This window comes from Struthio camelus, chromosome 1 (assembly GCF_040807025.1).
Source record: "Struthio camelus isolate bStrCam1 chromosome 1, bStrCam1.hap1, whole genome shotgun sequence".
NCBI lineage: Eukaryota > Metazoa > Chordata > Aves > Struthioniformes > Struthionidae > Struthio > Struthio camelus.
In genome coordinates this window covers 200441814-200460125 of record NC_090942.1, presented here as the reverse complement: position 1 = coordinate 200460125, position 18312 = coordinate 200441814, and the positions used below count along the sequence as shown (strand labels likewise).

The following is an 18312-nucleotide window of genomic DNA, read 5'->3' as shown; positions in this document are numbered from 1 at the left end:
AATCCACAGGTTGCAAGGAGTGAACCATTTTGCTGTAGTGTGCAGAACTTCTAGTACAATTTTAATGCTATTTGTACAGTTTTCTGCAGATATATTTCAAAGAATGACTTATTTTGTTTTAGAACTCCTTCCATTGGTTTTTAGGTGGCTAGAAGCTAGGACTAAAAGACTCTAAGTTGTATTAGCGTGGAAGCTATAGGAGACGTTATTTGGAGTGACGTTCGTCAGGAACAGGCTGTTGCTGTTTGGTGCTCTCTGTGGAGACTTGTAGCAGATGAGACGGGACAGGAGACCTCTTTAATCCAGATACTAATCAAGAGTAATAAACGTGTGGAGAACATCATTTTGAAACAAAAGATTGCCTGTAAGCCCGGTCAGTATAAATGTAAGCTTTCCTAATGAGGACAAGGAGGGCTTCCCTCTTGAATTGCAAGAAAATAATAATGCTAACTTCAGTTCCTGTAGAAACCAAATTCTTAAGACCTTTCCTACTCCTAGGTTAAGTGTCCTATGGTCCATCCAATTTTCTTACCTATTGGGAAGCTACATTTTTATCAAACTTCCCATCTCCATTTCTGTCTTATCACCCCTGATACCTGATCTTTATACTGTTCAGTGGTGTTTCTTGAAGAGCAAAGTGTGAAGTGTTTGGCCTTGCTGTATTTACCTTTGGAATGTGTGCTGAGACAGTCATCTCATGTTTAACAATCTCCAGAGCAGCCTCTCAGAAACATAAACCTTATTCTGAGTAGTTGACGGGTCGTTACCAAACACCACTTTGTGTCCCTGTGTTGTAAATTGTGGCTGCACAGACTTTATAATATACCTGGACTAAATTCATCCTTCAGACCTGAATTTTTCTTCCTGTCATTGCACACCTCTACCACAAAAATAAAACATTACAGTTTACAAAGGATGCAAAAAAAAGTGGTTGCGGGAACATAGAAAAACAAATTGTCCTTGTAGAGAAAGTAAATAGATGTTCGCATGTAGTATGAAGTTTACCTCTCAGTCTAGAACATTTTAAACATATGATACAATCTCATCTGTTTTACGGTTTTCTCTGGAGTTGTTACTTAGTAGAATTGTTCATAGGTTGTGTTCTATTGCTGTCTTAGTAATTTCTACATCATATTTTTTTCATTTTTGAGTGTGATGTGAGAGTGAATATTGTATTCACACTGAGATTTGTGTATGGATTAGTGAGCACTCTGCATTATGTAGGAAACCAAATTATTAAAGTACTTCCTTTTAGAAATATGTAACATTTCTATATTAATGAAGAGTTGTCATATTTTTATTACTTACTTCAAATACACAATGGGAAGAACAGAGTCAAATAATATAATTACATAGCACAATATTTATCTTAGAATTCTAATTAACCAAAATAAGAAAAAGTATTTTTTTTATTACCTAAGTTGGTCAGATGTATTTTACAACCTATAGATATGTAAAAATTTTAATGCATAATTTTTCAGTTAGCACTTGGCCTCTCCCAGGTGGGGCTCACAAACTGAGGTAGTTCACTACTAACATAACTTCAATGTACAAGATGTCTTTGCTTATAGTCGCAGGCTTTATTTGAGTCTTTATATGTCCAGGTATATGTAATCTGTAAGTAAGAGTGACTTTCAGTTAATTAATTGAAAGATATTTCTTAAACTTGTATACACAGTTGTTCAAGATACTACACAGATATTTAAAGCTGCTAGAAAATATACCATTTTTGAGAAACTATATGATCATTCTATTACTACTTAGTGATATATATGTACACAAATACCAGAATAAAAGTTGCATCAAAATATTTAGTCCTTTCGCTGTCTTTTCAGTTCTTAGCTCCACATCAATTCCACTAATTTTATTAGTAAAGCAAAGGCTCCCTAATCTTTTAGAGATAAGGTCTTTAAGCATAAAAAACTGTAGTTCCTGCATGTTACGCTCCTTTAGTAATGGAATTCTTGGAAATACAACTTGGTATTGATACTGTGGCCAGTCTATGCCATGCAGTTAGAATTATCTGATGTAATGATGCTGGAAAAAGTCTACTTTTTCTCCAGCTTACTTCAATTCAACAGGTGGCATTACTTTCTTAGTAAAGAATTCTACCAATACAACTACATCTGTGCTAGTTTTTAGCTGTTAGAGTAATTTGTACTTTGCCCAGCTTAGCTAGATGGCAAAATTTGTGAGTAAAGACTTTAACTTAAAGATGTATCTTTTTTTTTTTCCCCTCCCCTTGCTCCTTGCTCCAAGATGTTTAGGCCTTCAGCTAACATAATCCTGAAATTCACTTTTGTATATGCACAACTGAGTAGTTTTCTTTAGTCAGGGATTAAAATGCATGATGTAATGCCTCATCTGTTGTGTTGCCTGAATTTACTTGAACAAAGATTAATTTTTTTATGCAGTGATTAAATATTTTTTTTTCCACTAAATTGTACATTTTAGTTTTCTTTGGGTAGAGGAATTCTGTGTGTGTGTTTGGTACTTTTCTTAAGCTTCATCTTCAGAGAAAATCAGGGTTTTATGAACAATTAGAGAAGGGGTCTACCAGACTGTACATGTAATCTCAGTGTATCAACATTGCAAATGTTAGCATTAATTACTCTTTTCATTTTTAATCTGTTGACCAAAAGTCAGATATTTATTCCATTTTCTGCAGATTTCAAATCAACAAATTACTTCCAACCTTCAGAAGTTTAGATAAAGTAAACGAATATTGTCAGCTTCTCTACCAATCAGAGGTTGTAATGAAACAGGAATTGGAGAGAGTATCTTGGTTAGCAAAATCCTAAACTGCTTAAGGGGTTTGTAGCTCTGCGTTAGCCATAGGGTTTGAAAAATAATGACAAGGCGGTTTCTCTTTGCATACGGTCAGTTTGCAAAACTGTAAGGATGCTCCTAGCGACCCTAACTAGGGTTGGAGTGTAACATTTTCTAGAACTAATTGCCAAATCCAGTCGTGCAGTTATTTACAACAAAGAATGCTGCTTAACTGACTATGCCCATAAGTGGATTCTGCCCTGACTATTCTTTTCCTTTATGAACACATCGATGTTCATACTGATAGCTGGTTGTTTCAAGTACTGTCTTATTTCAGCTAACCTGTTATGGCTGTTGGGTGAAGGTAGCAGCGATGACAGCTGTTGTAAGGATGGGAGGAATGTTCTGATTTACCAGAGCAGCTAACTTTTTGGAACTCCTTTGTGAGCCCTAGCAAGGGAGCTCTTGGCTTGTAGTTAGCTTTTAGTTCTCAAGAGATAATACAGCTGAATGCTTAACCTCTCTCTCTTTGCCGCTAATTTCTGCTCAAAAGCTGAAGTCTTACAAGTCAGAAATATAACCTGAAAGCACGTATGGTGATTAATTTTGTTTTAAGTAGTGCAAGGAAACTCAGATATCGTACACTCAGTCTTTCCTGTCTGCTGTAACGTAATATGTATTTTCATCTGTTCGTATGTGCAGAAACAGTCAACTCACTGTACAGTAGATGAGCCCTAGTTAATGCTACTGTACTGGCTTTTAGCTATGGTAATATAAGGTAACACTGCTTAATTTAGCCTGCAGTCAGTGGAGAAGGCTAAAGGTGACTTGCATTTGCTTTGGTCCAAAAGCATGCACTTAGCCAGCTTTACTGTAGTTCAGATTATGCACAGTAGTCTAAGCCGTAGTAACTTGCTCCAGCATTTGAATGCTAAACGTAGCGCCTAAATTGGAAAGAAGCATTGCCCAGCATACGTTAGTTGCGTTAGTTTTGTCCATGGAACAGCGGAAACTAGGGGCAATAGCATTGTTACTGCCAATAAAATAAATAGACAAGCTGCTAAACATGTTCTTGGAGCTCTCCTTGAATGAGTGAGAAGCAAGTCATTAAGAAGCTGACTTGAGGAATAGTTGATAGGGTAGGCTAATTAAGTTACTCATCTGTAATAGTATTCTAATGTGAAGAAGTTACTCTGTAGGGTCCCTACTGTTTTTACAGTGGATTTCTTTTGTCTCAAGTGTAACGTTTCTCAAACTTTTGGGGTTTATCTTCCTTAATTCAATACCTTCCCTCTAATCTTGGCAGCCAATAGCTTTGTGCCATCAATTGCTGGCAGCAGCCTGGTTCTGCAGGGCAGGAGTTATAATTATTAGCTACTGCTGAAAATGCTTACTCCTCTCACCCTGGGGAGCCAAGCTGTTGCTAGCAATTAAAGGTAGTTAGCTTTTCCCTGCTTCATGTAAACATTTGCAGCCAGTAATTACTACTGCTTCTCACTCCTCTGTCCTGGAGGAACTAAACTCTTCCAGTAATGCTTTGGAATCATTTGATTTTATTGTATTTTTTTTCTTTCCTTTTTAAAATATTTCATTTTAATGATTGCTTGTAGTTTAACCTTATTTTTTATTCCAAATTATTGTGATTTTTCTGACATTTCAAAAATCAGTTGGAACTTGTAACCATCTTGGGAGTTGCAACCCAGTATGAGAAATATTTGCTTAGGGATTAGGAAGTATTTAAATGTTTTAGTTACTTTCCTAAAAAGTGCAGTGTATTGAACTGTTCCTTCATCAATATGGCTGAACAAGGGTTTTTGCCTCATAAAAAGACTTTAGGGAAGGCAGAAGCGCAGTTGTTCTTGTAATCATCCAAGAGGCTTGTCCCTATGCCAAAAAATTGGGTTTGTTCATCCAAATTAAGTCATGCCTGTGAAGTATTGTTAAGTAGACGTGTTCGCTCATAAAATCATCGGTGGACATTAACTTACTGCTTTTGTTTTGAGATGCACTGTTCTGCCTCTGACGTGTTATTTGCTATTCTGTATAGAGGACGGATGCGTAGCAAAGTTCGGGTACTTATTTAAACTGCTCAGTTTATTTGACGGTTATGGATGTCTCCTTTGGCAGAAACCCCTTTTCTATGTCTTCTAGTCTGTTTAAACTCTGGGTATGTAAGTCAGATGCCGTTTTGCTCATGGAATATAGGGAGTGTAATTTAGAATGGTTTCAGTGCAAATAAGCTGGGATTTATTTCCAACTGTTAATGTAGTATTGTCTATCTTTTAATATATTTTTTTGTTTTAACGATGAAAGCTTGGACTTGTAATCGTTACTTATTACTAAACATCACCCAAATTAAAAAGTTTCAATTTCATCTCCCCTACTCACGCTTTGGTGTTTTAGTTTGAGGATTTTTTTCGGGATGGCCGTGAACTACAGGTGTGTCAGTTCAAATTGGCTCTATGTTGCTTTATGGCATAGAATCGGCCATTGTTTCTTTCCCCCTCATCCCCTTGGTCCCTCAGTAAAGCCTAAAATACACTTTCGTTCTGCTGCCTGGAATCTGAATCTCATTGTAAAGGAAACAGCCTCCCTCTCCATTGGCTGAGTTCCTCTTTTGTTTTAATTTTCCTTTTCAAAATATTTATAGATCACCTTTTATTATGAAAGATCTAAAAAAACCTTTTATGAGTAGAAATGTGCTTTAACACTGAATTGTAGTCCAGTAATATGAGGCAGACTGTGCCTGTGCCCTTAGCGGGACATTAAGAGAGCTGGAGAGGCTGCCAAGGAAATGGTGTTAGAGCTCTTCATTGAAGTGTTATTTCCAGTCCAGGCTAGGAAAATCAGATACTGCATTCAGGCCTTGCCCTTAAAGTCCAGCTAACGTTATTTGTGTATGTAAAGCATCTCAGACCTTATGGCTCTATAGTTTGTGAAACTGGAGCCCTTTTGAATTACTAAAGTGGTAGGTCATCTAGCAGTTGAGTGACTCTCCATGTAAGCAACCAATATTTGGCTTTACCGTGATCCATTTACCAAATTTCCATTGGTCCTGCAAAATTCACTCTTGTTCACTGCAAGCTGTGAGCTTTAGGCAGTTTTATATGGAGCTTTAGGCAGTTTATTGCCTTTGTAGTTCATAGTCAATGTTGAGATTTTGTTTTGTTTCATTTTTTTGATTTTTTTTCCTGTTCTTTAGGCAAGTGAGCTACTAATAATTCATCTCAGTTTTAGTTCTTTCCAAAACCTTCAATCTACGATTTATCAGGGAAATAGATCAGTGAATCTGTTTTGTTTTTGCAACCATTTTGTGGTAGTCCAGTTACGTTGCTTATGTTTTGTGTTTGTGTGAATGGGGAATCTTCTTTAATTAGATTTTTACTTTATTTCATGAGGACATTCATTAAAATGCATATTAAGGTGTACATATTATTCAGACTTCTAATGTGCCAGAAGAAGTAGGTATCTAAATAAAGGTAAGTTTAATTAATGAAAACGTGGTCTAAATTCAGATGGTGATGGTTGTATTTTCACATCAAAAACCCAGGGTAAAGAAAAACAAACCAAACCCTGCAATTTTTGCTATATTCAGCATAAGAAGTCCTAGTGTAAAAAAGGCTACATACTGAGATACTTACTTTAGTGGTATTTGCTACCTAGATAGATACGCACTGGTTTCACAATACAGAGGAACTTGGAGAATTTCTGTACTTTGCCTGTTTGAAAGTCTTTCATAGTTTTTTTTTTTTTTTCCCCTCTGTTTTCTAATTTACACTCATATTATGCTTTTTAAATAGTTTCTTTTGTAGCATTCAATACCGGTGTGATAGGAATGTTGCTCCTATTGAGATTCAGTGTATCCTGCATGTTCATTTCTTAAAGCATGTTTTATTTTCTCAAGTTTGAGTCAAGTTGCTTTATATTTATCATGGTAATTCTTATCTGTCTTCACTTAAGACACTAGCTGACCGTGTTTTGATATGAACTTGAACAGAAATCTCTTTTTCCTCATTGAGTTCTGCTGTAACTGGCTACTAAGTTCTACCTGATGTTTAAGATTTTCTTTACTGAATTCTCCAAAGTCTTTAGGAGATGAGTCAGGGCAAATTTTAACTTTCACAGAAAAATACAAAGGCCAGTGTTAACTTCCTGTTTGGAAATTAAGAGAAGTGTTAGAGTTCAGTACTTTGATGTGGTTGAAGGTATCTGTTAGCGAGAAGTACGGATAGAATTTTTTGGAGCAATTTCTCGTTTTTACAGGATTTAAAAAAAAGTATACACATCATTTCAGTGGCTGACTTGTGTTGCAGAGTTTTACTTATAATTAAGTAGTAGTCCCTGAAGCTTATTTTTCTTTTTTCTTTTAAGCATTGTTACTTATAACCAAATAGTCAGGATTGAAAGGAAACAGTCTCAGATAAATTTTACTTGCAAATTGTTTCCTATTCCACCAATCCAGAAATCATATCACAGTATACCTAATCTAGTGTAGTTTTAGATGAGGGTTGTTAGGAGTGGCCTGGTTTCTCTCCTTCTTTTTCGTAGCCCAGGAAGTATCGACTGGGGATGCTGGATGAGAGGATAGTTCCGGTGGGATCAAAAGCAAGAAAATCAAAGAACCCTATTGGCTGTCTGGCTGACAGGTGTAAAACAGGAGTACCCATCAATATGGTTTGGTGGAACAGAGTCACAGAAAACAATTTACAGGTAAAATTACTTTTTATTAGTCACTTTCTCAGTATTTTGAATTCTTTATTTTAAATTTTGGAAAATGTTAGAAGGAGTTACCCCAAATAGGGGCTGAGATTACATCAAGTATTTATTCCACAAAGTAGTCATAGTGGCCCTCAAGAAGAGTGAGTCAGAGATGTTTTATTCTCTTCACCCACCACTGTGCCATGTACTCTACTTATTATGTTATAATCTATGGAGGAGAAGCAACAATAATCATTAATCATACTTTAAAGGCAAAGAAACGCAGCCTCCTACGTTAATTTTCATATAAGGAAGGTTTCTGTTGTTAAAGCTAGTGATCTTTGAAATGATTGACATTCAGTGCAAAATTTCCCTCAGGGAATTTGAAAATCAGAAAGTGTAATTTCTTCATTTTTATGTTGGAACAGTTTACGTTTCTCAACTTGTGCCTTGGAAACTTGTGCATATGTTACTTCACTGTCTTGTTTCTGAATTTACTTTGACTCCTTAGGAGCAGAGATGCAGCTGGAGTTGAGCACATCTCATACCAAAGTAGCAGGTTATCCTTGGGATAATAAAGAAGGATAATTCTTGTCTGGGAGGAATCCTTTGAATGGGAATTCAAACTAGATGTGCCTCAAGATAGTATTTAGAAGGAAATTATTATAATGGTTGTAACTACAACACTGCTACTATTATTACTTTGCACTTATGTTGTGCCTTTGCAGAGATCTTTACTTCAGTCTTTATGTGAGGGTTCTGTTCTTTTTGACGTTTTAGAAGTGATTGAAATGGGTAAATCAATGATATCCTTATAACTAAAATTGTGTCACCTTGAAGTTTTCTTTCAGTTCACTTAATTTCTACCATATAAGGGACAGTGTGAAGCTCATACCAGAGCCCCCTCGTACCTGTGCTGGTTTTGCATTACTGAATGTTTGGACATATTTGTTATTGAAATTGGGAGCAATGGGCAATGTGAGGCAGACAAACTGATACTACTTTGTGTAGCGTAACTAAGGCTTAAGTTTTTTTCGGCCCTTCTACTGCTAGGAAGGCAGCAAAACCACTGGTGGGAGTAAGATGAAGCATAAAGGAAACACTGGTGGACCAGGACCAGGCAAGGTTGCAGAGGAGTAGCTGGAGCCAGTGAAGCATGTCTTTTCCCAAGTGAGAAAGGACTGGAGGCTTGAAGATTTATTATATTGTATCTAATGGGAGTGCAGAACTTTACTAGTAGACAGTTGCTCTGAGAAGAGAAAAATTAAGGAATCAATCTTCAAATTTCAAGTGGATCCTGAAGGGCAGGAAAAGCCCTGTTTGTTCTCATGTGCTTCCTTATTGCCTCTGCTCTTCTGTGACGCAAGAAGGTTTGTCTTTGAGCTACTCTGCTTAACAAAGCAGAAAAATGCAGTGTTTCTGGAAGCTGGAGAGCCAGTATCCTGAGACTTGTAGTTTCTGACCAGGAGCAGTTATTTTCTCAGCACCTGTGCCCTCCAAATTTGTGCTGAAATTGGGGCAAAGGAAAGCTTGAAGTCTTTTAGCTTCCTGAAGCAGAAGTGGCAATGACTTTGGGATCTGCTGCAGAGAGTGTGGCCTTTGAAGGGCAAAGGAATGTGTTTGCACAATTGCTAGCTTCTTTGTCCTTCAACTACGTAATGGAGTTACAAAATCTTATTTGTATATAGCTTATTATACAATATAATTACATAGTTTTCCATGACGATGTAGGGTTTTAAAACGAGAGATTTCACATTGACTTTATTTTTCTACTTTACAAATGTAATCCACAGATAACAGTGTCCTTTTCAGTTTTTTGAAAGAGAGGCTGTTTAGAGATGTTTTGCAGCTGTGAATATAGGTTATACTAACTAAATTTAGGCTGGTGGTGAGTACGATGCGATAATAAGTAGAATAGTTGCATTATGATGGAGGCACATCTATATGAGGGAATGTTTTTCCTTTGAAGATGAGAAAACAGAATTACATCTCAAAATTGCTGAGGGCTTGCAATGTTCTCTTTAAATCTTGGTGCAGGTGTTCAAGTTAATGTGTTTATTTGAATATTTATTTGGAATTTATCCAGATTTACGATTTAGAATGTGGGAAAACTGTATTTCATGGTGCAAAGTTAAGCATTGTCTTTAAAGGTTTAGAGATTTTTGTCAGAAAAGTGACTGTTTTATGAAACAAGGTAATTCATGAGGTATTTTATAAGACAATATAACCATTTCTCATGCATGGTTATGAATTTATAAACAGATCTGTTTTCTTTATACAGCTTTGTGGTAATCATGTAAGCTTGACAAAGTATTTAAAGTGAGCTGAATTCTATTCTGGATTGTATGTTTAAAAAACAACAACAACAGAAAACCTAAATTCTTTCCTCAGTAGTATGTCTAACTCTACATTAGGAAACATCCTGGGCTACTACAGTACCATAGGATGTATATTTGAATATCAAATGTTGGTTCTGCTTAAAGTAGTAGGAATAGATATGATTTTAATTGTACAGATCAGTTCTTGAGTACTTTTTGTTTCTTGACTCAAAAATTCTTAATGAATTTTTCTCAAATATTTTTTATCAAGAAGATGGATTTTTTGACTATTCATTCTTTATAATACTTTGCAATATTTTGCTAAAGAAATGTAGAAGGATACTGAGTCCTTACAAGTTTACTTTTTAATGAGATCTTGCCAAATTCAACAAAACTTTGCTAATAGTTTTATCTGAGCCTTTGTTCTGGTAAAGAAAAATCTTTAGCCAACAAATTCTACCTGGTTCTAATGAATTTACCTGTAACTCTTCAGAAAGAGCACTAGAGCAATTCAGCTAATAAAAGCTGGTCTTCAGGTGGAGTTGATAGAGCTTATTATGGTATGTATAATGTGATGACTTGTCACAGTGGTTGAGATAAGGAAGCATTTTGCATGAATGCAGTAGTAGAAGGGAAAGAGATTTGTTGTGAAGTCCTTAGCAACCTCCAGCGTCTGATGGGCTGCTCTGACATCCCAGAATGTATCCTTCTCTGATGTCATGGTTATCAAAGAATCCAGCTGAAACAGAGATGGCTGTTGCTGTTTACATAGAGTGAACTTTGTTGTATGGCATATCTGACCATTAAATACAATTCTTGCATGTTTTTGGATGAATAAGAGACATTCTGAAAACTATGCCAAATAATTAAAGTAGACTGGCAGAGAACTGCCCTGCTATAGCTTGGGTATAGTTTAGTGGTGGTTTTCTGTGACCATTACAGGATTATGCAATTCGGGATGTCAGAACAGATCAGCATGAATCTGGAGGTGAAGGAGAACATAAAAAGAGGACAAAAAGGCTTGTTTCCAGTTTTTAGCATGGTAAGTACATTAGCACATTCTTCTGAAATAAAATGAAATCTGCCTTTAGGTAGCTGGCTTTGACTGGGCTTTGGTGGAATGTATAACTAGAACTAATGCAAGTAGTATTGTAGCCACAGCAATGAAGGTTGTGGCTTTGCCACTGCTGTACAGTTCTGTTTGTGTGGTGAGGTATTGAGCTGGAAGTAAGAGAGAGAAGGCCAGTTTCCACGGTGGTGCTGTGGGCTCCCTGCATGACCTTCAAAAGGCTGCCTAATTTTTTTGTCTCAGTTCCCTATCTGTACTGCAGAATACTTCCGTACTGCAGGGCTTGTTGAGAATTAATTCACAAATGTACTGGGGCGTTGGGCGTTTATCATTAGAGAAAAATCTGAAGTATTGAAATTGATAGCTGATGAAACAGGAGTCTTCATCTCATTTCTGGATACAAAAATCCATTAACATTATACAGCTCCTCAACATACAGTACATAAGGTTTGCGTGTTGCTCTGCCACCGATGGCCTTTCTCCATGGAGATCCATACCTTTTTGTTCTATGCTGTTTGCTTTAGGAGCTTTCTTTACCTTCATCTGCAACTTCCTTTAAGGAGTCTTTACAACTCTTTCTGTGGTACCCACAACAGATCTGTTTCCCTTCCCCATGCATTATGTTTTAAATCCATTCCCTTCTATATATTTAAAAGCATGATAGTCACCAGATAGATGAGTCTTGTGCTTAGCGGGGACATCAATAAGCTATTGTACAGTTTCCTCCTCTCTCAGACCTTCTGTGGTCTCATCTGTTATCTGCATCATGTTTGAATTTAAGTCGGAATTTAGTCTATGCTTGTATGTGTTTCACAGTGTACTTTGAATTCTCTTACATGCACAAGGGGTACGGAAATTTTGTTTGTGTGGAGTTGAATGGACTGAATTCGATGATCTTTGAAAGCTTCAGTGTAAAACTGACTAAAAAGAGGTTCTTATGCCTTTAAGACGGCTCAAATATAAAGAACCTGAAAAGAAAGTGATTTTTGGTGAAATTTGTTTATGGAATCATTTTGATAAGAATGCATGATGCAGACATTAATTCAGCTAGTGCCTTTTGCGGGGGGGAGTGCTGTCCATTCCTCCATCGCCCCACCCCCGGTTTAGTTTGACAATATTTTCAGAATATGCTGGAAGAAAGGGGTTTAGATTTAAACTGGCCAGGCTAAGTTGTTTGTGTGTGGTTTTTTTTAAGTAAAATGTAACATAGCTGACAGAGCTATGTTTGTTTAATGCAGTTTGTAGAAAGCATGTTAATGCTTTGAAATCATTTTGCATGTACCTCTAAAGATCTCTAGAAATGATGAGGAGATCTGCAGTTGAAACTGGAAATAGTCTTTAGTTTGATAGTGTAGATAGTAATGAGAGTAGCTGGCTTTTTAATTTTTTTCTTTGGATTTTAAGAACTGCATTCATTTCTTCAGTTTTTAACATAACAATATTGCATTATTCATTTTCTGTTCTTTAAGTATTGATTCCATCTCCTTTTTTTTAATTTCTCAAAATGTTTAGTAAATGTCTTTAATACTTTTTTCTGCCTTTTTTAAATTTAGATTTAATTTGAGCTAAAATTTTTAAGTCTAGTCTAGTGTAAAGGAGTTGCATTACTCTGAGATGAGGCATTAATGATCAGTTATGGGAAATTTGTCTGTTTTAAAACTGTGCTGTAAGGAATTGGAGCACAATATAGAATGAAGGTGATATTTCCTCCTAATTAGAAATCAAAATATTTGAGGTTGAAAACTGTATCTATCAACATTTTAAATATTTTTACTTCATCATCACAGCTCTGTTTAGGAAGTTTGAAAAGATCCTACACAGAAAACTAAAAATGGTGCGGTTTAAAGCATCGTGCTCTCTTATACTGAGATTTTTGAAAGTTACCATTGACCTAAATTTAAAGCGAGCACTGGAACTTAAACTTTGTATTACTGCGTTGTCAGAGCAAAAGGGTGTATTTCAGGTCTAGGAACATCTTTTTTGGAAACTTAGCTGTTACAAGCCTGGCTTCCTAATTTTGGCATAATTGTATACTTAACATTATGTACTCACATATTCTGTATCTACAAAGTTTGAAGAACAATGCAGAGATCAACAGGAAGGAACTAGTAGCTGATATTCCACTCCCTCACTTATTTCAGGTGGGAAGAGTCTACATGCTATAGATGTGTATAGGATATGTTTCATAATATTATTATTGAAAGAATTATGTGCAGAAAAAATAATATTGTGCTTCAGATTAAAATGCTTTTGGAGATGTTCTAAGAACTACCACTTCACATAAATGTAATACATATAAATATGTTCTCTGTGGCTAAAGCTTCAAATTTTCTGACAGTGTTAGCTTTTTTTTTTTTGAACCAGAAATTATTAAAACTTTGTACTAGTCTGTTTAGTTTGTTCTAGCTAGTGGGTTTGGAGCTCAGATATATTTCTGATTTTAGAAAACGGCTTGAACGTTGAGAAGATCTTTTAAAAATTGGAACAAAAATTTACATCTTTTTTGAAAAATGGGGAAGGTCTTGGATTTAAAACTTCATGTTTGCATCATCACAGAGAAGTAAAACAGGCTTTTATAATAAAGAGGCTACTTATGCAAATCAAAGCTATTTACCCATAAAAAGTGCTTATATCAAAGTTGCATAGAAACAATGCACCATCTTTTCAGGTTTTGATTCTGATCTTGTCAGAGCTGTGACATAAAAATGAATGAAAACTGAATTTCCATTGGGCTTGTGACCTACTTCGCTATTTATAAGTCTACAGCGTAACAGCTTTAGCAGTTTTCTAGGTTAGGTGCTTTTACTTGAATAGACTGAAACATCCACTGGTTAAAGTGGAGTTCTCAAGCAATTTCATCTAAAAATGATGACTGATAGGTAAGTGACTGTTTTAGAGACCCAAACTGGTCTATGAACACTTGCAGAATGTCTTTAGAGATTAAAAGCAGTCCTCTTCTGTAGGCACTGATTGAATCAGTTATTAAAAATGAGAAGTGTTTAGCCAGAGTGGTGTGGGTAGGGTTTAGGGAACTCCCTATTGCACTATTTAAGGCTGAGGATACCTTACAGAAGGTAATATTTTTTTCCAGTTGCATGTTTCAGAATTGTTGCTATCTCCTGCTCTTGTCTCCTAGTTGAACCCAGTATTTAGGTGTGGTAGGTCTGTGGATGTGCTAAGGCTAGTTTTAAGCATGGACAACTTAGATCTCATGTTGCTGTTTGAAACGTTGTGTTTTTAATAAAATTCTACAAATTCTTTGTCACTTGCTCTCACAGTAGTGATACGGCTGAAAATTCATCACATAAAACTACTTGGGCAAATTCCACCTTACTCTCTACCACCCTATTCATTTTCTCCAGTTTCATTGCAGAACTGGTCTAATTGTTGCATGCCAGATTTTTGACACATTCTCTTACAGTTATTCCTGTACCTAAAGTTCAGATAGATCCAAAATGTTACCTTTTGAGTTTAAATGTGTTAGTAACTTGCTTTTAGTCTGTGTAATGCAACTTCGTATTTATTTTGCTGCATTAGTGTATACTTCAGCAAGTTTTCCTTAACTAAACGTGACCGAATCATTTTAGGATTCTTAGGAACTTTTTAACCATGCAAGTCTAAGTGTTTTAATTCAGCAGTCTGGTTATAACTCTTTTTTAATGTTCGGACATGCACACATAGAATGACTAATACCTGGCATTATATTAAATTCCAACTACATTATTTAGTTTAAGGTAGAATATATAGTGTTCCATTCTTGATCTGTTACAGGCTACGTTATGTTCTTACTACTTGCTTTTAAACCTGAGCATCATCTTTAATTTTACAACTGCTTCTTTCCTTTCCTTTCCAGTACTTTGAAGTACATTAATATTAATGATATCTGGCTGAAGTCTCCAAATAAAGATGTTAAGTTAATGCAGCAAAAGGATACTTTTCAAATACTTTTTCTTCACTGTCTAAAGCAGTGTTTTATAATCACACTTCTTTCTAATATAAGACTAATTTAACATCTCTGTTACTTTATTCATATTGATGGAAATCTAAGTAATCTAAGTAATTTAACTAACAGTTGTCTTTTGTTACTTTAAACCTGCCTAAAACCAAAGTGGTCCCATATGATTTGTTTTAAGATAATCTTTTTTTTTTTTTTTTTAAACAGCATCTTTTGCCTCTTCAAAATTTTGTTACTAACTTCATTTTACATCCTCTTTTTTTTTTTTAAAGATAGTTTTGAGCGGTACTCTTGATGCAACTTAAAATATATTTAACTTTGACAATGAACACATCATAATGTTCAAGCTCTTCTTTAGTGTGTTCATTAATAATCAGCTTTATTTTTTGGCTTAATTTCATTTTTCTTCCACTAATGTCTCTTGAAACTGACTATCCGTTAAAAAACTTCGTGTCTTTTGAGCTCCAATTAGGATTTTTTTTTCTCTATAGAAAAGAAAACCTTTGCACAGGTCTTAAGAGAAGTTCAGTGTCAGTTATGATGTATTTTACATACTTGTAAATGTTTGATAGTCACTTTGCTGCTGTTTGTGTCTGTGGTACCAAATTAAAACTTACCGTTAAAGGTTCTGGGTAGATAGAGTATCTCATTAAAACAGAAGCCAACCTCACAAAAAAGGAACATATAGGCATCCTGGAAATAGAGGCAGAGATGACCTTTCATCAGTAGAAATATTTTTTTGTTGCTTTATTTTGAAACTGCTACTTAGTTTGAGATGACTTCTCTAAAATCACATACTAACAGTCTGTGCAGCAGTGGCAAGGCTTCCTCATTGTCAAGTCTGTTCTCCAAATGTCAGTATAATATAATAGATGCTTAGGAAAAACCTTTCGCAAAGTGTTTGTATGAAGTCATACCTCAACTGTTCATACGGAAAGCTTGCTAACACTGTATTTCAAATGTAAGCTAGAGAGAAACATTTACATATGTTTGTGCAGATCAGGTGCTTATCATCTGTTGTTCTTGTCAACAAGGTGTATACAACTTGAAATTATTCCCCCTGCCCGCAGTAGGCTTGTCTAGAAAGTATTTTATACCAAATAGGTATTGTCTCTATTTTCACACTTAAACATTTAATTTACATTTGTTTTAAAACAGACACCAAATCCTACTGCAAATGAGTTTATCCCTAAAGGAGGATCAACCTCCAGGCTGAGTAACGTATCCCAGTCAAATATGTCTGCCTTCTCTCAAGCCCTGTTCTCTCACCCCTCCATGGGAAGTCCTGCTACTGCTGGGCTCGCACCAGGTAAGTTGAGAATAATATTTTGCAGTAGACTTGCTTCTTTTATCTTATAGTTACTTTAAACACAACCCTGTAGAGCTAGTGATCAGGTTAATCATGTATAAATCTAGGCCACCTCCTATTTTAGCTCTTAAAATTAAGAGACTCTTCAAGCATATGAAAGTGCAGTAACTTGGATTTTATTTTTTACTAGAATGGAAATCATACTGCAGGCCATGAAATTTATTCAACTACAACAGCACTGAAGTTAATTCAAACTGACTTACCCTGCTTCTTGGGGGTAAAAGAGGTGCTGTATTACTACATACTGTGCTCTGTGCTGTCCTTGGTACAGCAGTGTCTGAAGTAGATTTAAACTAGCTGTGGTCCAGAAATAAACTGCGTTCTAAAATGAGTGTGCTCTGTGCTCTGATTGCAATACATTGGTCCATTCTTTTGATTTATTTCTAGGGTTTGTAATCTAGATGCAATTATTTTCAGTATTAATGAACATAGATGAGGGCTTAAAAAATCTTAATGAATAACAAAGAAAGTAGAAGACAAATGTATCCTAAAATTATTTGCCCTGCAAAATATTCATTAATTATTACTGTATCTGTCCTACCAGGTAATCTCACTTTTAAAATTCATTTTGAATTATTTTCCATGTTTAAAATTCTTTTCTAAATGTGTTCCATGCAGTCAGAGAATCCTCAGTGACAAGATTTTTTTTAGCCTTAAAAAGCTCAAGCTGTTCACACTTCTTTCAAAATTAGGATCTTAAAAAGTTAACTTAGTTCTAATACTTGTTGTGTATAAAAATGAAATAATTTTAAGATCAGCAGATCTGGATGTTACACATCCTATATTCTTTAGAAAATTTCCTTATGTACAGTCTCTTTTGATGAATGAGAATTGGGTAGCTGCTGGAAGACTAAAAAGGGTAATTGTTGTAAGTGTTGGGAATTTTAAAGTGATTTTTAGCAATTACTATCTACAAAACTGACCTTCAGACTTTCCAGAAAGAAGGGGATGAGTATCATTGTCAACACTGATGCAGCCGGCACTTAACTAGCACAAGGTTATGACTACAAGAGCAGGCTAGGAAAGCTTTTGATGCTTCTGCTGACCAAATTAACATAATACAGTACTGTGATTCATACTATATTGTGCTGTACAGTCATATTGGAAAACTGTTGTGTTTGTATGCCTCTCAGCCTTGTCACCTGGATTGAAAAGTGTAAAAAGGATTAAATAGCATACAATAAAATGATCTACTTTTGGAAAGTGTCCAGTGGGATCTCAGAGGGATCCTTCACAGTCCAATTTCTTTACTATCTGTAAGTAATATCTCGAAAGGATAAGTAACAGTATTATGAAAGAAGTACTTACAAAAATTAGTGGACCTAGAAATATAGATGCCAAACTGTCTAGGTTCAAATACTGTTGTTTGTTTATGGAGAAGAAGGGGTGGGGGAGTATTCGCAAGAGTTAACTTAGGAAAATGTGGCTTGTTTTTCTGCTCTTCCTGTATGGTTAGTGTAGTGAATACAGTTCGGAGCCGGGTTCTGTGCTGGGTGCTCTGAATTTCTCTAAAAGCTTGTCTCCCTCCATTAATTGCAGTATTTTCTGAGTCTAAGTATACTTCACAAATAACACCCTTAAACATTTATTTTTTAATTGTCTTAGCTGTCAATTGCATACATCCACGGAAACTGTTGTTACCTCAAGGTGAATTAGGACGTGTTTTTTCTGAAAGATTAGGCTCTTAAGAGAAGAATATTTATGTGTGGGAAAACTTCACCATCCAGGTTGTATTGGATAACGGAATAAAGAAGAGTTAAACATATTGTGAAGTTGTCATTAAAAATGATTTTTTTTTTTAGGGCTCTATTACAAACTTATCGATAAGCTGAAGAGAATTCAAAATGCAAATGAACATTAAGTGTTTGTAAGAATTCTCTTTTAAATAAACCTAAGTCTCTTTCCAGTTAAACAGCGTATATTCTCCAGCAGAATAACTTTCAGGAAGTATGTAAAAGACTTATATGTTTGCAGAAGATTAAGATTGCTTACAGTAGCTTACAGCGTACTGATGGAAATTATTATTTCAGAAGGAATAAGGAAATATTGTAGGAATGATTTGTTAAAAGTTCCGTAGTTTAATTCATCCATTCCGAAGTAGATAAATGATGAGTACAATCTGTTGATTTCTCTC

The 18312-nt window shown here is 35.5% G+C and overlaps 1 protein-coding gene across 3 annotated transcripts in view; it reads left to right on the top strand.

Annotated features, from left to right (window-relative positions):
* The window catches only part of PAN3 (poly(A) specific ribonuclease subunit PAN3), an 85955-nt gene that overhangs the window by 31127 nt on the left and 36516 nt on the right, over window positions 1-18312 (top strand). For all 3 annotated transcript variants that reach the window (XM_068930169.1, XM_068930168.1, XM_068930167.1), the window contains 2 exons: window positions 7318-7479; window positions 15968-16118. In XM_068930169.1, the coding sequence (XP_068786270.1) occupies window positions 7318-7479; window positions 15968-16118 (313 nt within the window). The remainder of the gene's footprint in view (window positions 1-7317; window positions 7480-15967; window positions 16119-18312) is intronic.